Source organism: Bos indicus x Bos taurus, chromosome 12, assembly GCF_003369695.1.
Source record: "Bos indicus x Bos taurus breed Angus x Brahman F1 hybrid chromosome 12, Bos_hybrid_MaternalHap_v2.0, whole genome shotgun sequence".
NCBI classification, from domain to species: domain Eukaryota; kingdom Metazoa; phylum Chordata; class Mammalia; order Artiodactyla; family Bovidae; genus Bos; species Bos indicus x Bos taurus.
In genome coordinates, this window is record NC_040087.1 from 47,379,301 (window position 1) to 47,403,724 (window position 24,424).

Sequence of the window (24,424 nt, forward strand, 5' to 3'; positions counted from 1 at the left end):
GTAGTTGAGGTTGGAAATTGGGAAGAAAAAATGTACATGACCAAAGGTGGTCTTAAATGTGATGTGTTCGATTTCTCTTAGAAAAGCTAAGTCATATCCCATTAAGGTGTTCACATTCCACCCGGTAAGTCAGAAGTCTTAGCCTGGAAGTAGCAATGCTACACTGATTAACAAAGCACTCCCCCCACCCCAGGGCACACAACAGCCAACCTATGCTGTCCTTGTTCCCTAGAATTCTTTAGTGGGATGGGCCACTTGTGGAGTCAGAACGACTTTTTAAACAGATAAAATGTACACATTTACTTAGATTCCTGTTGACTTTGCCAAGGAATTTAGGCTTTTCTGCCTCTGACCTTTTACATGAAGTAAACCATAAATTACCTCAATGTAAATAAATTCCTTTCACGTCCTTAGTTGAAATTGTTTTCTTACATGACACCTTATCAAAAGACTTGCTCCACTGAATAATTATTCAGATTCTTTACCTGTTCATCTAATGAGATCATTTTAATCTTTTTAAATTACAGTAGAATAATGATGCTATGTAAAGAAAGATGTTTTAACTCATGGATGCTTGGTTAGTTGGCTTAATTATCATTAGATTTTAAAATTATTTAGAATAAGTAATTAAATTATTAACCAATTTATAAAAGTATAAGCAAAGAATTAGATGAGAAAGAAAATTCTTAAATTAAGTAATTAGAAAAGGTAGTTTATTTAAAAATATAGTTATTGGAGAAGATAGCCATTAAATTTAGGTTTCCCGAGATATATAACCAAAAATATAAAACTACTGATAATTAACTGCATATAAGGTCCACATGCTAACTGTTTGCGCCACTGGAGCTCTCTGATAACTAACTCGAAAGTGTGAATGTTGTTTTTGATGAATCAGAATAATCTTTTCCTCTCTTTTCTACCCCACCAAAAAATTGGCCCCGAATTTTATTCTTGATCATAATTTTTTCAATAATATAATAAAGTAATTTTAAATCACATTGATGTTTTAAATGTCAACATAGATAACAATTTATTTCTAAATTAATTTTAAAGTTAAATATTTAAAATATTCATAACCAGCATTATGAAATTAATTCAGTGAATTAACTAAACCATTCTATAAATAGCTATTGGGAGCAATAGAAATTAGGTCTTATCATTCACTGGACACTTGGTTATCCTAGGGAAATTGAGGAAAGAGCCCCAAAGAGAATTTTTTCTTTACATATTATAGAAATTTATTATATTTGAAATTTTGTATAGAGTTTTGTTTTACCTTTGTAATCTTGGAGCAGGGATATATAAATTTGGGAAATTTGCCTCTTTCAGAATTACCTTCAAGTAAATTTGTTTGAATATTTATTTTACTAAGAATTAGGATAGCTAAAAATGTGTTTTATAGAGAAAAATATAGCCAGCTATAGGAGAAAATTATAATGATGAACAAATTCACCCCTGGAGAAAATTAGCCATTTGTCATCCAAGAACATATTAGTTTTGTGATAGGGCCAAAATTTTATCTGTCTGCTTTCTAATTCCATAATCTTCACCTCTATATTTTTTTTTCTTTAATAGAAAATTATTTAATTAGTATACATGTGTTCCCCATCCTGAACCCTCCTCCCTCCTCCCTCTCCACATCACCTCTATATTATATTGCCTCCCTATGTTCTAATCTGAATAATAGCTAATTTTTCATTAATATAATTAAGAGAATCAAAAAAAACAAAAAATAATGTAGAATAGTAGTTAAAAGGAGAGCTTTTCGTGAGTTGATAATTGTTGAAACTGTGTGACAGATACATGGGGCCTTATTAAATTTTCTCTCTTGAAATATTTCATAATAAAGTTACTTTTCAAAAAAAGATTTTAAAAGGGAGGACAAGGACAAATCCAGCTCCGTCCTTAGTTTTGAATTAGAGCAAATCAATTAGTCTCTGAACTTCATCCAGTACAACTTCCTGTCATGATAAAATATTACCTTTCTGCAGTGCCCAATATGGTAGCCACCAGCTACATGTGGCGATTGAGCATATGCTAAGTGTTACTGAGGAACTAAATTTTTAATTGTATTTGAATTAAATTAATGTTAATTTTCACTGCCAATTCTGGCTAGCTAATGGCTGTAGTACTGGACAGTATAGCCAATTTTCTCATCCGTGAAATGAGAGTGGCACCAACAGCACCGAATTCACATGGTTATTCTGCGCACTAAATGATATAACCTTTGTAACATAGAGCACTGTTCCTACACTTAAAAATGCTCAATAAAGGTTTGATATTATTAGTATTGTCTTATTTTTAACATATTTTTATGTTGAAAATTATCTTTAAAATGAGAAATAACATTTCTCAAAATATGCTGAATCTCCACAAAAATTTGTTTAGTTGCTAAGTCATGTCCCACTGTTTTGCCACACTATGGACTGTAGCCCGCCAGGCTCCTCTGTCCGTGAGATTTCCCAGGCAAGAATACTGGAGTGGATTGCCATTTCTTTCTCCATGACAAAAATTAGGACTCCCTTAATAACAGCAACAGTAAGTAATCATAAGAACTATGCCAATTATGGAATTAAACAAACAAAAAAAATTTTATGTGCTAAACATCTGAGACCTTTAAAGCTGTCTGTGTTTCATAAATTTAGTATATACTATTTTAGTAGACTCTGAACTAATATTTCACAGGATATGAAGTCTTGCCCTTCATTGAAGCAACTATCTTCTAATGTGAAGAGTTAAGGTGCTTTCAGCATTTTAATTATGGCTTTCAAGATGCTGTAGCTGTACCCTGATGTCATGGATGAAAAGATACCATACAATACACAGCCCAGTCAACAAGTCAGACACAGCAGGTTAGGTCACATTCTGCCTACCATCACCCTGACTCTGAGCCAGTGGCATTTCAAATAGAGTAGAATTATACTGGGCTTCAAGTACATATCAGCCTGGTTTTTTTTCCTCATGGTAAATGCATCTGTAAAAAATATAGATATTAATGTGAACATCAAAGGGTAATTGTGAAAATTAAATAAAGTAGCATATAAAAAGCAAAAGCTCCGACACACAGGAGAAACTCAGTAAATGTTACCTCCCTTCCTCTTGTACTTCATTAATTCGAAATTTAAACATTCGATGACCCATCCAAAGAGATGACTAAGTGATTATGTTCCTTGAAAATTCCTGTTTGTTTTTGCTGGGTGTGGATTTTAATTGTAAAGAATATTTACATAAACTGATTAATTTGTAAATATTTCTCTAGCTTATACAATATAACCTTCTTTAAAGAACTAAATATAATTTTATCATTTTTCTACAAAATAAGGCAGTATCACTATATCACCCACAACTCGCCAGTTTAGCTATTGATACAATTTATTCAGTGCCTAGAAAGGTTAGAGTAAATATGCACTAAAATGAGATTGTGATAAACATGTTAATAGCTAACACTTGAGATATCACTATTCACTGTCATTAAAGAAATAATCTGTTCTAAAAGTAGTACTTTTAACAACCTTCCACCAATCCACAAGAGAGTCTGAGTTATATAGGTTTGATCTATAGGTCAGGACTGAAGAAAGCATGGAAAGAGAATAATTAGCATAAATTTTCTTTTTCTGTTGTCAGTTTTCCATTTTTTGTTAACTATTCATTTAGGAGGAAAAGACTACTTAGGCTTATAAGACTAAGCCAGAGTATATTGATCCAGGAAGTTAAGAAACAGTATATCAGGAATATGTTTTCATACAGCAGGTGAAACAGAGCCATAAACATGAATTTCTGAGTAATAATTAACAGTGAATTGAACAATTATGGGTGTAATATACCATTCACCGTAGATGTGCTTATAAGGAGATTTGTTTTGTAGTTGCTTTATGAGTCACGCATAGAAGCTTTGTATTTTTAAGGGTAAGTTTCCACTGTTATGAAATGTCCTATGGAGGTTAAACTTCCATTGAGTAATTACTGTGTGTGGAAGAACACAGAATATAGTAATCATCATATTCACTTTTAGAGACCCACGTGTTGAAAGTGGTCTCCATTGTGATTTAAGAAAGACAAGGCTAAGACTGAGAATATACACCCAAGGGGCTTCCCTGATGACTCAGTGGTAAAGAATCCACCTGCCAAGGCAGGAGACGCAGGTTCAATCCCTGGGTCAAGAAGATCCCCTGGAGAAGGAAATGGCAACCCACTCTAGCATTCTTGGCTGGAAAATCCCATGGACAAAGGAACCTGGCAGACGGCAGTCTCAAAAGAGGCAGACACGACTGAGCAACTGCAAGTCTGTGGAGCCAACGTGTCACAGAGTTGCTTTGTAAGCCCGTTTATCCACTTGCCTTTTATTCCATATTATATGGTTATTTTTGTTACTTAAATATGAAATATTTACTTTATTCTAAAAAAATTAGGCACTACATATGAAGCATTTCTAATGAATTATTCGGTCCAAATCCTTTGATTACATCAACGTTCCATTCCTATTACACTGTACTGTACTTAATGGGCCTGTTGATATTTGAGAGCCTGTCTTTGTGTCTGTGTATGCACACCCCTGTGTGTACTGCATAGAGTCCATGTTTACATTCTGTGTGTGGGGGGTACCTGTAATATACATATGTAAATGTATATGAGTATGTATATGAACACATATCTGTTCTTTGAAAATTCCTCTTCCTATTTATTGGACATTTATTTTCATTTTGAAAAATATAGAATTTTAAAGTTAAAGAAACACCCGATCCTTTACCATTTTGGGGAGGACTCAAGCAGAACACAGCACTCAATTTCCTTTATATCAAGTTTTTTTCAACTCCTCAGCTCAGTAGGATCTCTGGCGCCTAAATACAAAAGTCAGTTTGTTTTCCTGCTGAGCTGCTTACCTTTATTGACATTTAATTACCATTTTCCTCTTATGACTCTTATCTAAATCAGTAACACAGTATAGCATTTATGTAGAGGTTTGTGTTCAGTGTTTTATATAATCATTCATTAGATAATTCACATGTCCCTTTGACATACATGAGCATCATTTCCACTTTAATAGATGTGAATACTGAGGTTCATTGGGGTGGTATTTGTGGTGCATTATACTACACAGTCACAGAGAAGGCAATGGCACCCCCCTCCAGTACTCTTGCCTGGAAAACCCCATGGACGGAGGAGCCTGGTAGGCTGCAGTCCATGGGGTTGCGAAGAGTCGGACACGACTGAGCGACTTCACTTTCACTTTTCATTTTCCTGCATTGGAGAAGGAAACAGCAACCCACTCCAGTGTTCTTGCCTGGAGAATCCCAGGGACGGGGGAGCCTGGTGGGCTGCCGTCTATGGGGTCACACAGAATCGGACACGACTGAAGCGACTTAGCAGCAGCAGCAGCATACTGCACAGTTGAATCAGTGGCACAGTTGGAAATGGAAGTCAGAATTGCATCTAGTCTTTCTTCTCAGAGGACAGACTCTGATGCTTCCTTGGGGAAGTTCTCTATTCTCAAGTCCTTGGAATTAAGTTCTCCCAGAACATGTACTGCTATTCCTTGAGTTTAAAAAAAACTTGTCCCTAATATTTTAAAAATTAGTGGCATTCCATTTTCTTAAAGTATAACTTAAAACATCCTACCTATTCAGCAAACAATTCTCATTAACTTTACTGTCTCAGATTCTGTTTTGACATTCAAGGAACTGTGTTTCTTCAATTCATTGTTGCTTTTCTTAATCCTGGTTGCAGTACTGTCTGAATAGACTCACTCCAGTGGCTTTCAAAGAATATTTAATGGTTCTAATTAATTCTTATATGTTGAATAATAAAACTCCAGACAGTGTAAGATAAGCCTCAGATATTTATCTTTTCAAATAATAATATGTCCTTACAATTAGGCTTGTCACCCTTTCCTATCAGAAAATAGGTCATTTCAAAGAAAAATCCACAATGCAGACTTAGAAATTAAAGACTAAGCTAAGAAAATGGAGGCAAAAATTGTTTTCCTGAGTTTAGTATAGACCAAATATCTAATTAATTTATCTCAGTTATGTACCTGGTAATTTAGTATATGGCTTCCCTGGTGACTCAGAGGGTAAAGCATCTGCCTACAATGTGGGAAACCTGGGTTCAATCCCTGGGTCCGGAAGATCCCCTGGAGAAGGAAATGCCAACCCATTCCAGTACTCTTGCCTGGAAAATCCCATGGACTGAGAAACCTGGTAGGCTACAGTCCATGGGGTTGCAAAGAGTTGGACATGCCTGAGAGACTTCACTTTCACTTTCTTTCACTTTCAAATTATAAAATATACTTTCAGTTTTAAGGATAAACGTTATAATTTGACTTTCAGTGTCTCAAATTTTAATATGGTGCCATATGTACTTTCTTTTTACCTTTTATATAAGTCCCACTTCATCTTTTTACATTTCAGGAGTAACCAGTCATCTTTAAAAAAAACACTAATTGTATGCCCCCACTAGGAAGAAAAGTATTCTATGAAAATGTCTCAGTCACGTTGTCAGATTGAAAAAATATTCTTATAAAATAGGTAGGCCAATGATTGAATCAAACATTGAAGTCACTGATCTGATATCTTTATGAAGTATAAATTTAATTTTTCTTTAATTCAAATCATCAAATGTGTCTTTAATCTTCTACAATTTCTTATTTGTTAAATTTGCACTAGTATGACAGTTTTTTAAACTTGGTGTATTTTTTCCCCCTAGCAATTTAAATAAAGAAAAGTCAGCTTTGCAGCAAATGAAGGATCAGATGGCATTAGATTTGGAACAACTTCTAAATCATCGTGAGGTACTTTTCCATTTTGTCTTGCTTTTTAACACTTTAGGCTTTTTGAGAATCAAATTGGGTTGAGATTATTGGATCCCAGTCTCCCATATTCATTATGAGTTAATTCTTATTCCTGGAATTCCTAATTCTTGATGCTCCCTTACTGCCTTATTCATATCTCCATCATTGAATTTCCATGTTATTTAATAATCATGTGTGTTACACCTTTCTCCCTACAGACAGTAAATTTCTTTAGTGTACCTCTTGTCTTGTTTGTCATTCTGTAGCCGGTGCCTAGTGTACAATATTTGTGTTGAACTTTAAAATCCATAAGTTTTCTTTAATTTCTTCCTCATGAAAAATCTTTTAGACTTAATACAATCCCCATCTTATAAAAGAAGTAAATGAGTTTTAGGGGGTTTGCCTAGAGCCAGATGGTCACTGGGGTAACTTCAGTGTTCTTTCTCATTTTTAAAGTCAGATTTATTGAGATATAATATACAATAAAATTTACCCTTTCTAGCATACAATTCTGTGATTTTTGGCTAATGCACACAATTCTGTGATTTTTGGCTAATGCGCACAGTTCTGTAACCATCACCACAAGCAATATATAAGATAGTTTCATCATCACAGAAAATTCCCTCTTGAACCCTTTTCCCCAACTCTAGTCTGAGCAACCACTGATCTGTTTTCTATCCCTGTAGTTTTGCCTTTTCCAACAAAAGGTATTATCCTTTCACAGAATGTCAAATAAATAAAATTATCAGGGAATTCTTTGACAGTCCAGTGGGGTAGGACTCTGCTCTTTCACTGACAATGGGACAGGTTCCATTCCTGGTCTGGGAATTAAGATCCCACAAGCCAAGTAGTACAGCCAAAAAAGGAAATAATAATAATAATAATAATAAATTATTGGTCTTTTCAATCTGGGTTTTGTTCAGTTGCCATAAAAAAGATTCATTCATGTTATTATAAATATTAGTAACTTGTCCTTTTTATTGCTGAGTAGTATTCCATTGTATGGATATACCACAGTTTGTTAATCCATTCGCAGTTGAGGGTCATTTGCGTCGTTTCCATTTGGGAACCCTTAAAAATAAAGCTGCTGTACACTGTTGTGTATATGTTTTTATGTAAATAAAATTTTCCTTTTCTCTTGGTAAATATCAGGAGCAGGTCTGGGTCATGTGGAAAGTGTATGTTTAACATTGTAAGAAACTGCCAGACTATTTTCCAAAGTGACTATGTCTTTTGCATTCCCACCAGCAACAAATGCGAGTTCCAGTTGCTCTGCATTCTCACTAACAGTTGGTATCATTAAGCTTAGTTTTTTAATCCATGAATTTTTTCCACTGTACTATCACTGCCTTGTCTTAGCCACGTTTTTACTGTTTTGCAGTCCTAACAGAGAAAGAAATGCTCAAAGCAGGTCATTGGTTTATAAGTATCCTGAAGACATATATGTCTGGAAATATATTTCCATATCTGGAAAAGATATATCAGGTATTTGGGAAGAAATTACTGGAAGGAAATTATTGAGAGAGATGAAGCAAGGAATATTCCTAGAAACAACTTAAAGATACATATCCTAGAAATAATGTCAAGGGAATTGGGAGACTGTCTTTATCTTAGAAATGGCCTTTGGAGTGAGTTCTCTTAAAGTTGTATTTTATGTGATAGGTGAAAAGGATAAGAAAGTGTCCCTGGGCTAAATTTTAGAGGTGATTTTTAGGTAGATAAGTAGACCTGACAACAAGTTACAGAGTAGAGAAATTTCTGAAGATATTTATTCTTTTTTCCGACTTCAAGCATTCCAGGCCTCATCTACTATTACTTGTGTCCTAGGATTTCCATTTCAAATAGTTGTTGCCTCACTGTGGAAGCCAGATTCATTCAGTATGTGTATCATAACAAAAGTTTTTAAAACTGAATATATAAGAAGTAGTAGCTACAGAGATCCATTAAGTCATACATACCAAAAAGCTTTTTTTCCCCAAAAAAAGCTGCATAATAGATAACGTATTTAGAATGGCAAGTCTCATTTGAATTTAGAGAATTATGCTTAACTCTGAAAAATATATGAAAGCCTTCATTTATATATTTTGTATGTCACACTTGGAATCACATTATTCATGAGTCCAAATAAAAACTATAAGTTTTAATAGTGGGTTGAGACTTGAGTAGGTTTAAAGGAAAATATGTCTTAACATAAAAATTAACTACTAGCAAGGTGAATTAAGTTGACAGCTACCGCATGGCATCAATAAATTTTGCAAGGATATATATCTAATTAAATAATTATCAATTAATTGGCATGCATTTGAGATTTCTTCATTTTGGTATATAAATAATCCAACATTATAACTTTTCTTTATGCCAGTCAAAGAAAAGTAGCTTTTCTTTTTCCCCAAAGCAAAGTAAAAATTCAAGTTTAATGAAACAAATCTGATATAAGCTTGTAATCTTTTCTAAGAAATGGTTTAAGGAATTCCCTGATATTTAGGACTCCGCATTTTCATTACCAGGGGTCTGAGTTTGATCTGCAGTCTGGGAACTAAGATCCCACAAGCCTCCTGGCCAAAAAAAAAGAAGAAAGAAAGAAACAGTTTAGCACCAACTTGCATCACGTGTACAGCGTGCATGCTCAGCCACGTGTGACTCTTTGCAACACTATGGACTGTGTCTCCCTAGGCTTCTCTGTCCATGGGATTTTCCAGGCAAGAATACTGGAATGGATTGCCATTTCCTACTCCAGGGAGCCTTCCCAACCCAGGATTCAAACCCACATCTCTTGCATCTCCCAAGTTGGCAGGCAGATTCTCTACCACTGCATTACCTGGGAAACCCTTAACATGTGTGCAGACCCAAATGCAAATACAGAAGGCTTCTATGGAAAGAAAATAGCCTGTAACCCAGGAATATGCTTGACCATTCCTTTGAACATTTGCCTGATGAGACAGAATCTGCAAGATTGATTTATTCATTTTATGACTCTGAGGGTGACATGTCCAGAACACCTAGTAGATAACAGTTGAATAAGAATGACTCTGGTAAGTCAAATTTATTGAAAGTGAACATCAAGACTGAGACTAAGGGGAGGGCAAGCAGTCACCGAGGGCACAAAATAGTGGAGGTGCCCCCTCTCAGGGGTGTGCCCAGTGCAGGGCGGGCAGCTGAGAACTTGCCTCACCCTTGTCAGGACCCTGTGGAAATGATCTAGCATGAGTCATTGATTCAATCAGCCAAATTTTCTTAGTTTAAATAAGTGATTCATAAAGAGAACAAATGAACATTTAAAGTGTTTCATATTCTTTTTTGCATTGGACATGTCTTGCTTTAATTTTATAAGTGATGTTACTTAGTTCTGGTAAGACTGTGTGTGTGTGGTGGTAATACAAAATGAGATCCCCACTTCATTTACATAGTTATCAAATATGTGTTACATGAAAAAAAGAAAATGGATGGGATAGTCCTGGGTTGACGATGCTAGGATAGGTGAGGCATGGCCACAGGGTTTTTCTTTTCTGTATTGGTCTTAGCTCAAAACGGCAGCTTAAAACCTCATTCACATTAATAGTTCAGTTGTGGTCTTAAGAATTTCCAGGAAGGATAAAATCAATAGTGCTCTCTTATTCTATCAGTTTTTAGAATTGATACATTCAAAACCATTGTATGTATTTGGAAAGTGTATTGGGTGACTTTTATTCTCATCTTTTCTTTAGAGAAAGTATATTAACCTAATAAAAAAATGTTAAGAAAGGATTGTTGTTTAGTCACTCAGTGGTGTCTCTTTGTGACCCCAGGACTGTAGCCCACTGGGCTCCTTTGTTCATGGGATTTCCCAGGCAAAAATGCTGGAAAGGGTTGCCATTTCTTCCTCCAGGGGATCTTCCTGACTTGGGGGTCAAACCTGCGTCTCCTGCGTAGCTGGCAAATTCTTTTCCACTGCGCCACCAGGGAAGCCCTACTGAGCCTGTGCTCTAGAGCCCGTGAACCTCAACTAATGAGCCCATGTGCTGCAACTACAAAAGCCTCTGCACCCTAGAGCCAGTACTGTGCAGTAAGAGAAGCCTGAGCACCACAGTGAAGAGTAACCCCCACTCCCCACCACTGGAGAAAACCCACCCATGGCAGTGATGACCCAGAAGAGCCAAAAATCAATCACTCTTATTAAAAAAGACACAATTTAATGTCATGATCCCTGCCTTTATAGAAGATCAGAACAAAATCTGGTGCCATTTCTCTTTGTTTTGTGAAACTTTAGGGACCGACTAAATGCTTCCATTTATATTATATAATTTAGTGTTCGCTGCTGTCCCCTGAGATAAGTATCGTTGTCCCTACTTTTACAGATGAAACTGATGCTGAGTAACTCATGGTTAAGTAACTCAACCATGATTACATACTTACTGTTAAAACTTTTTTTTTTTTCCTGAAACAGAAGCTTATGATCCTTCTTAGTCTCATTTAGACAAAAATCTCATGATGAATTATTGTTTGCGTGAGTTCCAGGAAAATTTTTGCCACAGTAGATGAAGCTATATGCTTTTTTTTTTTTTCCAGAAAATGAGAACTGTATAATTTAACGTGTTTCCTTTTTGTCTTAGTTGACAGAAAACTCAGAGCTAAATATCTTATCCAGGTGTTGTAATCTTTTTCTTTTCTTTCACTTATGATGCTTCAAAGTAGCTTTCTCTTTATCTTTCAAGTGGAATGAAATCTTTTTTACCCTTCAGTGCCTCCATTTATACTAAGATCTTTTATGTATTAAAAATATAAAATATAAATCTTAAATAATTAGGTTTTTAAAAATATAAAGGAAAAGACCGACTAACATGACCTCACTTTTAGTTAACAGTATCAGGGCTTCAAATTCAACATTCAGTTTTGAGTATAAGAAATATGATTCCTTCGAATGACTTTTCTTATTTCATCATATGTCCTTAGAATCTAAGCTTTCAAGAGCAGGAAAAATATCTTTAATCAGCTAAGTATCTAGTAAAATACTGAGCATAATTTTAAGAAATGGATATAAAAGCTCTTTTTTAAATTCTTTAAATTCTAACTGTGTTAGGGACAGTGGTAAGAGCTCCTCTTAGGAAGCTTTTCAGTGTTTTATTGAGCAATAGTTGGTATCATGAGCTTAAACTGGTGATGTTGGGGTTCAACAAAAATGAACCAATTTGAAAACTATGAGCTTGGTGATTGATTGGATTTAGGGAATGATGAGAGAAGGAATGAGAATTGATGCCTGGGGTTTTGGCTTGTGTCCTGGGTTTATGGTGATGCTATGAAGGCCATAGGATGAATAGGTTTAGGAAAGAACTCAAGAAAATATCTAAGTGGATATATTCATAGAGAGTTTGAAATGTAGGTTCTGGAGTCCAAGGAAGAGGACTTATCTAGAGCTAGAGATTTGAGAGTCAAAGCATGAACACGGTGTGTACACGGAAGCAGATAGAATGAACTAGTGAAGGTGTATAGAGTGAGAATCGAGAGGGGTGTAGGACAGAGTCTTGATGAGTACTAATAGTTTAGGAATAGGCAGAGCAAAAAAAGCTCACACTAGAGTGAGGAGTGATCAGAGAAATGGCAGGCACATCAGGAAGTGTGGATCCCTAAGGCCAGAACCGTTCAGTAGGGAGGAGGTTGGCAGCAGTGGCTTCAGCTGCCAAAGGGCCAGGTCAAACAAAGATAAAAAAGAAAGTGTCATTTGGATTTTTAAAAACGCTAAAACAGAAAAAAAAGCAGTTTCAGTGGTGCTAAAAGGCAGATTGCAGTGAACTGGTAAATGCATAGAAGTTGAAAAATAATAATAGAAAAAATAGATAACCCTCTGAATAAGGATTGTGGCCATGAAATTAAAAGATGCTTGCTCTTTGGAAGAAAAGCTATGACAAACCTAGACAGCATGTTCAAAAGCAGAGACATCATTTTGCCAACAAAGGTCTGTATAGTCAAAGCTGGGGTTTTTCCAGTAATCATGTACAGATATGAGAGTTGGACCATAAAGAAGGCCAAGTGCCGAAGAATTGATGCTTTTGAATTGTGCTACTGGAAAACACTCTTGTAAGTCCCTTCAACTACTGGAGCAATTTGGCCACATGATGCAGAGAGCCAACTCATTGGAAGAGACCCCAATGCTGGGAAAGATTGATGTCAAAAGGACAAGGGAGTGGCAAAGGGTGAGATGGTTAGGTAGCATCACCGACTCGATGGACATGAATATGAGCAAATTCCAGGAGATAGAACAAACTCAAGGAGCCTGGCATGCTGCAGTCTGTGGAGTTGCAAAGAGTTGGACACGATTTAATGACTGGACAACAACTGTTTAAGAGAATATAAGGTGGTCAGGGAGGGAGCATGAGATCAAGGGCTTTTACCTTCCTGAGTTGGAGTGTATCCAGCCTAAGTGGTGATAGGAAGGAGCCAATCAGAGGGAGACACTGAAAGTTCAAAAGAGGATCAATTGAGCAAAAGTGCTGGGAAAGAAAGAGATCCAGGATGAAATGATGGGATTTAACTTTAGATAGGAGGGGGCACCTTTTCCATTTTGAAGAGGAGAAATAAAAACTATGTTAAAAGTAACTTAGTGGAAAAGGAAATGGCAACCCACTCCAGTGTTCCTGCCTGGAGAATCCCATGGACGGAGAAGCCTGGTAGGCTGCAGTCCATGGGGTCGCACAGAGTCGGACACGACTGAAGCAACTTAGAAAATAAAAAAAATAAAAGTAACTTAGTAGGTTCAGTGGCAAGAATTTAGGAAGTTCCCACCTAATGGCTGTTTTCTAATGGCAAGACAGGTGGTAGGATCAGAATTTGGTTTTTTATTTATTTTTGATGGTGCTGGGTCTTCTTTGCTGCATGCAGACTTTCTCTAGTTGCAATGAGCAGGGGCTTTTCTTCATTGTGGTATGCAGGCTTCTCACTTTGGTGGCTTCTCTTGTTGCAGAGCACAGGCTCCGGGTAAACGGGCTTCAGTTTACCCTTCAGTCAGCTTGGAGACTCACTAGTTGTGGCGCACGGGCTTTAGTTGTTCCACGGCATGTGGAATCTTCCCAGGCCAGGGGTCAGACCTGTGTCCCTACATTAGCAGGCAGATTCCTATCCACTGTACCACCAGGGAAATCTCTGTTCATTTTTTTTAGCCATACCGGACAGCGGTATGTGGGATCTTAGTTCCCCAAACAGGGATCAAACCCTTTCCCCCTGTAGTACAAGCACGCAGTCTTAATCACCAGACCACCATGGAAGTCCCAGGATCAGAATTTTGAGAAAAATACAAGTTTGAAATAGCTGTATAATAAATGAGTGATGTGTGTTACAGACATAACAAATAATTGCCAAGGTGAGATGTCATATGTTCATTGCAGTACCATTCTGTGTAATTTTTCTCTAGCAGCTTACACTCACTCAGCATACTAGGTGCAAACATGGAGAAGGTAGGCAGTTGGTCTGATCCAGAATTACAAATGTATATGTTCAGCTCTCATTAACTTGTAAGACTGGAATTACCTTTATATTCTTTACATCACATATTTTGAAATACTGTGGGAAAATATAGCAATCGAACAGACAAGATAGCTCTGCTACTTAGTAACTATGGATTCTTAAGACAATAATTTAACCCCTCTAAACTCAGGATTGTATGAGAATTAAACAATGTAGTACTTTTCTGACATATGACAATAAGTCAGTGTATGTAGGTTCCTTCCCTCTTTTCCATCCTTTTCAAGAATCAGTCCAAATGTTATCTATTCTTTGAAGCCGTTCATAACTCAGTAAAGAAAAACTTAAGCTTTTTGAAATCTCTTTCCCACAACTCTAAAAATATTTGTATTAATATTCCTACCACTATATATCATAATTACACATGCGTCTTGCCAATGAAGTGCCTAGTTTTTCTTTGTGTATTAGCCTTTAGCACAGTATTTAGCACATAGTAAGTATTCAGTTGGGCTTCCCAGATTCAGTGGCTCAGTGATAAAGAATCTTCCTGCCAGTGCAGAAGATACAGGTTCAGTCCCTGGGTGGAGAAGATCCCCTGGAGGAGGAAATGGCAACCCATGCCAGTATTCTTGCCTGGAGAATTCCATGGACAGGGGAGCCTGGTGGGCTGCAGTGCATGGGGTCGCAAAGAGTCAGGCACGACTGCCCAACTGAACATACACACACACACATGTGCAAGTATTCAATTAAATGTTAAACTGTGATCTTTTTCAGTCTTCAATAATAATTTCACTGAGTGAGTGTGAGTGAAAGTCGCTCGGTCATGTCCGACTCTTTGCGACCCCATGGACTATAGTCCATGGAATTCTCCAGGCCAGAATACTGGAGTGGGTAGCCTTTCCCTTCTCCAGGAATAATTTCACTAGAAGCTGTCAAATAGAGGGCTTTAGAAACCAACCTTTAATATATTCACATGCTCCCCCCTCATACATATATATTTGTGGAACATAATACATCTGTTTCTAAAACCTGAACTTCGGACTTCCCTGGTGGCCCAGTGGTTAGGAATATGGCTGTCAGGACAGAGGATGTGGGTCCGATGATGCGTGGTGTGTTAAGATTCCATATACCGCAGAGCAGCTGGGCCCTTGCGCCACAACTGCTAAGCCCAAATGCCCTAGAGCTTGTGCCCACAGCATGAGAAGCCCATACACCACCAATAGAGAGTAGCCCCCATGAGCCACAGCTAGAGAAAGCCCACCAGCACCAATGAAGACCAACCACAGCCAAAAATAAAATAAATAAAATTTTAAAAAATAAAACTTGAGCTTCTTCTACCCTTTCACCCAGTGCGCTTCTGTCAATAATCTCTCTCAAGGTCCACAAGCATTTCAGTTAGTATTTAACCAGAACTTAACCAACCACTTCTTAGTAAGTGCCTAGAATGTGCAAGGCCTCACACTTGCCTGAATGTTGGCCTAACTCCCACGGTTCCAGATAACTTGCCTCTTACTGCGATGTGTGTCACTTAAAAAAAAAAAAACCCCTGCAGTTAGCCAGGTTTCTGCAAAATGAAGTCACGGTATAATTATCATTCTTTTATGGTATGTTTATGTTCCAGGACTAACTCCTATGTTCTTTGTGATTTCTCGGAAAGTTTCAGGGACGTTTCGGCATCACAAGTGCCCCTGAGGCAATCCACTTCATAAAGGGCTCAAACAAATTACATATTTCTATATGTGTGTCATTCTTTTTGGTTCATACTTAACTATTTTGAAATTTCCTTAAGAATACCTTTTTACATGTTTTTCTTAGACACCTATGTAGTTAAATTTTACAGTCAGAACAGTCATCATGACTTAAAAAAATACTGTGTGGGTAAGTTAATTTTTCTTTAAATGAAGATGTAATTATTTCTCAGATTGATACACTTCTCATCATAGTGTGCTCTTCAAGTTCAAATTTGTTTTTGATTTCCTAGATGTAAAAGAGTGTTTTAAAGGTAATTATTATAGTGGAAAGCTAAAACATATAGTATAAGTCATATTTTCCCTATAAAATTTGAGAATGCTTATTTTTTCCACATAAGGGTATATGAGTTTAGGTCTGAGGAAATTCAGAGAGTAAAGTATTGCAAAAAATACTCATTGCAAGTGTTGGATTTAAATATACTTGAAGTATGACTAAACTAAACCTACTGTGTAAAAGTATAATAATATAACTTCTTCCTACCAAAATATTTTAATTGTTTTCAGCCCAATTATGTTATAATTAAAATATCCAAAGAGCCCTGTGATGGCCTTATACACACTTGACAGAAGCAGCAACTGAGTGTTTCCTCTCCTCAGTTTTGAATTGCCTAAAGACGCACCTTTTTTGTTTAAGATTATACTCTGTAGTCCTCCATGTTTATGTGGACTTGCACTAAACTTAACAGAGCTAGGTCAGATTATTTTGATCTTCACAAGTACCTTGGCTTCTTTTTTAATCTTTTCATCATCAGGTTTAAAATTACAAATACCCCTGTTGTGTCCTGCAGGTAAAATTCTGTCTTGAGTGAAACATTCTATCTCACCATAGAAATACCTTATTTGTGTACATATGCCCTTTTAACATTTTTTGCATCACACTTTCACATCTATTACGTATCACATAGACCTTTCTTTTCTAGTTTTAGGTTTGTTTTGTTTTTTTAAAGAATGAAATGTGTATTTTTCCCACTACATTTTAGAAGTTTGGTATGTTTCCTTTTAAATAGTAAGTACACTTCTCTGACCTTTTTTTATCAGTAAGGAACAAGTAAATGACCTCTTGCTATCATTTCTAACCCTGTGTTTTTATGACTCTTAGGATAGCAGCCGTTTATAACAAACTAAACAATTCTTGGGTATAAGGACACGCATAAAACAAACTGCAAAGCTATTAAAATAAGTCTCTGGAAATATGTGTTGGCCAGGAGAGAATATTAACAGTGAAATGAGATGATTATGGTCTTCTTTGGCAGTATTTTAATTTAAACTTAGGACATCTATATCCTGTATCAAGTTGCTGACACTGAAGGAAGACTGGGAATATGGAGAAGTTCAGGCACTAGAGTGAGTCGCACTCCAGACACCAAAGAGTCTCAAAGAGCCTGGAGTCTGAAATTAATGATGGAAATCAACAAGAATTTGCATCAAAACCTACCAGATTATACTGAAATAATAAAAGCCAGAAAGCAGACAACAGCTAGATGAATCCTGGTACAGAAGGAAAAGCCAGGTACAAGACGACATGTGTACCAGAGGCAAGGCCGTTAGAAGTCCAAGGTGAAATTCAGTAATCAGATGAATGAGGGATCTGCACAAACCAATCAGAACCGAACTGAGGTGCCCACACTTCTGTTCTCAGTCATCAGTGGCAGTAGCCTACTTCAGTGTGTAATAATGCTAGCTTCCTCTACCTGCCTCACTGTTGAGGATGACCTTAAGATTATATCCAAGTTCAGGAAAGAATGTTGTTAGTGATTAGTTATGTCCCCTAGGCTATGACAGCATAATCATGTCTCATTTACCAAATCCTTGAGCTCTCACTAAGCTTTCCATGGTAGATAGGATATGACTCCAAAAATATTTATCATCTGAAATGCATTAGAATAAGGAGTTGATAAGCCTTATTCTTCTCTGCTATGGCCAGGACTTCATTCTGTTCTAGACTTAAAACTTTGAATACTTACTAGGAGGTAATCAGAGGAAAATAATCAAGATGATAAAAGAATTCCATTCAGCCAAGAGAGATTAAGGGATTTGGAGGTGTTTAGAGAAGAAAACTGAAGCTTCGATACTTTGGCCACCTGATGTGAAGAGCCACCTCATGGGAAAAGACCTGATGCTGGGAAAGTGTGAGGGCAGGAGAAGGGGATGACAGATGGGCAGATGGACAGATGGTTGGATGGGCATCATTGACTCAATGGATATGAGTTTGAGCAAACTCCGGGAGATAGTGAAGGACAGGGAAGCCTGGCATGCTGCAGTCCACGGGATCACAAAAAGTCAGTCACTACTGAGCAACTGAACAACAGGGTAGAAAAGATTTAGAGAGATACAAGAAATTCGAAGTAGACATGAGAAAGAGGCAGAAATAAACTTGCGATACATCTCTCCAAAGGCTGGAATTAAAACCTAAGGGTAGACATTATATGGAGACATGTTTGGTTTGCTTTGTGTGGTTGCTGTTGTTGCTTTGTTTTGTTTTGTATAGAGGTTAAATAACTTGAAGGTCCCTTCCAAACCTGAAATTGTGACTGTCAAAGGCCTTGATAGAGAGCATCTGCATTATTGTGTACATAATGAATTTGTTTGAATTCTAATTTGAAGTGCTTTGAATTCATTTGAATCCTGATTTCATTTCTTAATAGCTAATGAATTTGGCTGTATTTCTTAAAATCTTTAAACCTCAGTTTGTCTTGAGAATTGCAGTAATATCTACCTCTTGGTATTTAACAGATGAAATTTTTTTTTTTTTTCGATTTATTGGGTGTGTGCTGGGTCTTAGTTGCAGCACATGAGTTCTTTGATCTCTGTTTGGGATGCAGGATCTTTACTGGCAGCAGTGAACTTCAGTTGCAGCATGCAAGGTCTAGTTCCCTGACCAGGGATCAAACCCAGGCCCCCTGAATTGGGAACACAGAGTCTTAGCCACTGGACTACCAGGGAAATCCTGAAGATTACATTTTTGTGTAAAATACATAGTGCAAAGCCTGTAACATATAAATACTACATGAATATTAATTTGCCAGACAAAAATCTGTTTTATCTATTGTTTAGAGTGTAGTGGCATTGGCATTCAAGGTATATTTTACCTTCTTCAAAAATTATATATTGAATGAATTGAGAGAGTAGCATTGACATATATTCAGTACCATGTGTAAAATGGATAGCTTGTGGGAAGCTGCTGTGTAACACAGGGAGCTCAGCTCCGTGCTCTGTGAAGACTTAGAGGAGTTGGGTGGGGGGGCAGGCTGGGAGGGAGGCTCCAGAAGGAGGGGATATATATGTATACTTACATACACGCTGATTCATGTTATACAGCTGAAGCTAACACAACATTGTAAAACAATTATACTCCAATAATAATAAACTTTTTAAATCATACATTGAGATGTGCTAAAAATTTGCTTTGATAATGATTTTAAATTGTCTTTGGGCACTTAGAGTATCAATAGATAACTTTGAAATAATTTTGCCTTTTCTTTTAAACTATTTTGTTAGATGTGATAATGATATTTTGGGTGTTGTTTTTTTTTTTAATCCTTATCTGTTAAAAATCTCTACTGAAATATTTACAAGTGAAATGATCTGAGGTCTGAAATCTGCTTTCAATTATTTCAAAATAACTGGAAAGGAAGTAGATAAAAACAATGTTGACAGAACATTATGGCAGTTCCTCAGATGATTAAACATGGAGATACCATATGACCCAGCAGTTCCACAACTAGTTTTATACTCGAGAAATGAAAACATGTCTACACAGAAACTTGTACATGAATGTTAGATGTTAACAGCATTATTCACAGCAACCAAAATGTGTAAACAACCCAAAAGTCCACCAGCTGATGAATGGATTAAACAAAATGTGGGATAGCTGTACAATGAAATATTACTCAGTCATAAAAAGAAATGAGTTACTAGTAGATATATAACATCATGCACCTTGAAAATACCACGCTAAGTGAAAGAAGCTGGTCACAATGGCACACATGTTCCATTCATTTGAAATGTCTTGAACAAAGAAATCCACAGAAATAGAAAGTCGATTAGTAGTTGCTTGTGGCTGGTAAATTGAGGGCAGGATGAGATAGTGGAGTGATTCCTAAAGGACTCAGGGTTTCCTTCTGAGGTGATGGGAAAATTTTTTTTTTACTTTATACTTTAAATGGATGACTATATTGGCAAGTGAGTTATATCTCAATAAAGCTGTTTTTAAGAAAAAACAATTTATTGCCAAAATGTTGATAATGGTTAAAGTCAAGCAGTAGAAAACGGGGACTAAAAGTTTCCAAAATAAAATGTTTAAATGCTCTTTCAGAAGTAGTTTAAACCTCCAATATAGGTATGTACTTGGTTTAGGACAGTTCAGTTCAGTTCAGTCTCTCAGTCGTGTCTGACTCTTTGTGACCCGATGGACTGCAGCACACCAGGCTTCCCTGTCCATCATCAACTCCCAGAGTTGACTCAAACTCATGTCCATTGAGTCAGTGATGCCATCCAACCATCTCATCCTCTGTCGTCACCTTCGCTTCCTGCCCTCAATCTTTCCCAGCATCAGAATCTTTTCAACTGAGTCAGTTCTTCACATCAGGTGGCCAAAGTATTGGAGTTTCAGCTTCAACATCAGTCCTTCCAATGAATATTCAGGAATGATTTCCTTTAGGATGGACTGATTGGATCTCCTTGCAGTCCAAGGGACTCTCAAGAGTCTTCTCCAACACCACAGTTCAAAAGCATCAGTTCTTCAGTGCTCAGCTCTTTTTATAGTCCAGCTGTCACATCCATAACATGACCACTGGAAAAACCATACCCTTGACTAGACGGGCCTTTGTTGGCAAAGTTATGTCTCTGCTTTTCAGTATGCTGTCTGGGTTGGTCGTAACTTTTCTTCCAAGGAGCAAGCGTCTTTTAATTTCATGGCTGCAGTCACCATCTGCAGTGATTTTGGAGCCCAAAAAAATAAAGTCTGATACTGTTTCCACTGTTTCCCCATCTATTTCCCATGAAGTGATGGGACCAGATGCCATGATCTTAGTCTTCTGAATGTTGAGTTTTAAGCCAACTTTTTCACTCTCACTTTCATCAAGAGGCTCTTTAGTTCTTCACTTTCTGCCATAAGGGTGGTGTCATATGCATATCTGAGGTTATTGATATTTCTCCCAGCAATCTTGATTCCAGCTTGTGCTTCCTCCAACCAGTGTTTGTCATGATGTACTATGCATATAAGTTAAATAAACAGGGTGACAATATACAGCCTTGACATATTCCTTTCCCAATTTGGAACCAGTCTGTTGTTCCGTGTCCAGTTCTAACTTGCTTCCTGACCTTCATACAGGTTTCTCAAGAGGCAGGTCTGGTGATCCAGTATTCCCATCTCTTACAGAATTTTCCACAGTTCATTGTGATCCACACAGTCAAAGCTTTGGTATAGTCAGTAAAGCAGAAATAAATGTTTTTCTGGAACTCTCTTGCTTTTTCAATGATCCAGTGTATGTTGGCAATTTGATCTCTGGTTCCTCTGCCTTTTCTAAAACCAGCTTGAACATCTGGAAGTTCACGGTTCACGTACTGTTGAAGCCTGGCGTGGAGAATTTTGAGCATTACTTTACTAGTGTGTGAGATGAGTCCAATTGTGTGGTAGTTTGAGCATTCTTTGGCATTCCCTTTCTTTGGGATGGAATGAAAACTGACCAGTCCTGTGGCCACCGCTGAGTTTTCCAAACTTGCTGGCATATTGAGTGCAGCACTTTCACAACATCAACTTTTAGGATTTGAAATAGCTCAACTGGAATTCCATCACCTCCACCAGCTTTGTTCATAGTGATGCTTCCTAAGGCCCACTTGACTTCACATTCCAGAGTTTCTGGCTCTAGGTGAGTGATCACACCATCATGATTATCTGGGTCGTGAAGATCTTTTTTGTACAGTTCTTCTGTGTATTCTTGCCACCTCTTCTTAATATCTTCTGCTTCTGTTAGGTCCATACCATTTCTGTCCTTTTTTGTGCCCATCTTTGCATGAAATGTTCCCTTGGTATCTCCAATTTTCTCGAAGAGATCTCTAGTCTTTCCCATTCTATTGTTTTCCTCTATTTCTTTGCACTAATCACTGAGGAAGGCTTTCGTAGCTCTCCTTGCTGTTCTTTGGAACTCTGCATTCAAATGAATATAACTTCCCTTTTCTCCTTTGCTTTTCACTTCTCTTCTTTTCACAGCTATTTGTCAGACCTCCTCAGACAGTCATTTTGCTTTTTTGCATTTCTTTTTCTTGGGGATGGTCTTGATCCTGTCTCCTGTACAATGTCAGGAACCTCTGTCCATAGTTCATCAGGCACTCCGTCTATCAGATCTAATCCCTTGAATCTTTTTCTCACTTCACACTGTATAATTGTAAAGGATTTGATTTAGGTCATATCTGAATGGTCTAGTGGTTCTTCCTACTTTCTTCAATTTAAGTCTGAATTTGGTAATAAGGAGTTCATGATCTGAGCTACAGTCAGCTCCCAGTCTTGTTTTTGCTGACTGTATAGAGCTTCTCCATCTTTGGATGCAAAGAATATAATCAATCTGATTTCGGTGTTGACCATCTAGTGATGTCCATGTGTAGAGTCTTCTCTTGTGTTGTTGGAAGAGGGTGTTGTTATGACCAGTACGTTCTCTTGGCAAAACTCTATTAGCCTTTGCCCTGCTTCATTCCATATTCCAAGGCCAAATTTGCCTGTTACTCCAGGTGTTTCTTGACTTCCTACTTTTGCATTCCAGTCCCCTATAATGAAAAGGACATCTTTTTTGGGTGTTAGTTCTAAAAGGTCTTGTAGGTCTTCATAGAACCGTTCAACTTCAGCTTCTTCAGCGTTTCTGGTTGGGGCATAGACTTGGATTACTGTGATATTGAATGGTTTGCCTTGGAAACAAACAGAGATCATTCTGTCATTTTTGAGACTGCATCCATGTACTTCATTTCAGACTCTTTTGTTTTGGTTTAAAACCAGGTTGGTTTTTACCTCGGGTTAGCTCAGGTAAGAAGGATGCACAGAATGCTGACCTGACTGCCAGATACATTGTTATTCCCCTAAAGAGCACTTCAGTGTAACCTCCAGTGGAGCACATGTTTGCATTATACTTCTTAGAGCTATTTTCATCAAGAAATGCCATCTATGTGTCCCCTTGCCAACATGTTTGCAGAGTTTACAACTTTCAGCCATCTATTGGCATCAACCATGCGATACTCTTAAGCAGCTGCTCTGCAGTGGAGCTCTTTTAATATGCCACCCTCTATGCAAATAGTTTGTACGAAATGACCAGGATATGTGCGTTCACATTCAAGAGAGTAGTTTATCTCCTTTGTAGAGAGTGTTGGTACAGTCATCATCTTCAACATCTTCACCATCTGGAAGCGTCATAAGAATGTCCTTTACTCTTCCACTTGAGGAGTAGAGTACTGCAGTGTGGTTTTTATTGTTTTGTTTTATTTTTATATTGTTACAATCATATAATTGGATGCAGTTCTACATTTGTTCATTTTAATGAATGGTTCCTTCATTCCTGAAGTTACGGTAATTTTCTTACATGTTTGATATACTAGAATTGTAAGATATATCCTATTAGGTTTTTGTAGATCACTAGAAAACGTATCAGAACTAATGAATATTCTTAACAGTCAGACTGCTATAGAAGAATGTTTCAAGGTCTCACACAAGTGGTATATGGAAAAGAGAGTTGAGGCAGGGTACTTTTGCTGTACTTGAATTTTATAATGAATGAGTAATGATTCTATGATTTTTAAAAAGCAGAAATTAAAAGAAATATTTTGACAAATGACTTTCTAAATTAATGGAGCATTTGCCAGGAATTGACTAGGACTGCCGAAAAGAAGGGTCCCTGAATAAGATATTCCACATTTTTTAATTTTGGATAAGAGAGCCTACTTTCCATCTGAGGACCCTAGAGTGAAACCTGCTTGGCAGATTTTCTTGTCCACATATCCAGCTATCTCATTCAGATGAATGGCCCATAGCAGCAAAAAGAAAACATTTAGTCTGTTTCTTCATTCATAAATTGGGGCACACAACCAAAGACTGTCAGAAACTGGAAGAAAATTAATAGCACAAGAGGGGAAAAAAAAAACACACACACACATACAATAAACAGAGGGACTGACTCTTCTCCAGAGAAAGCAAAAATTCTATGACAGAAAAGAACTTGCAAGGTTTTGTAATTAGTTCTTCAAAAAGATTTGAGAAATTAGTATTTATAGAAAATAACCAGTGTATGGAAAAAGTTTATGGTGTTTTCAAAAAATGCTGAAATCAAAATCATGTAGTTACTATAAGTAAGTTAAAAATGCCAGTAGAAGGATGTCAGGAAAAGTGAACAAACTCTCCTAAAACTTTGAAAAAGGTAAAAAGACAGAAATTTACAAGGAAAAGGTAAACAATATTGACAGTTCCGAGAGAAAG

General features: G+C 37.1%; 1 protein-coding gene across 3 annotated transcripts in view; it reads left to right on the plus strand.

Annotated features, from left to right (window-relative positions):
* PIBF1 (progesterone immunomodulatory binding factor 1) overlaps positions 1 to 24,424 on the plus strand; it is a 231,186-nt gene that overhangs the window by 186,734 nt on the left and 20,028 nt on the right. For 2 of the 3 annotated variants that reach the window (XM_027557667.1, XM_027557669.1), the window contains exon 16: positions 6,703 to 6,787. The exons of the other annotated variant lie outside the window; for it this stretch is intronic. In XM_027557667.1, the coding sequence (XP_027413468.1) occupies positions 6,703 to 6,787 (85 nt within the window). The remainder of the gene's footprint in view (positions 1 to 6,702; positions 6,788 to 24,424) is intronic. 3 annotated transcript variants of the gene reach the window in all.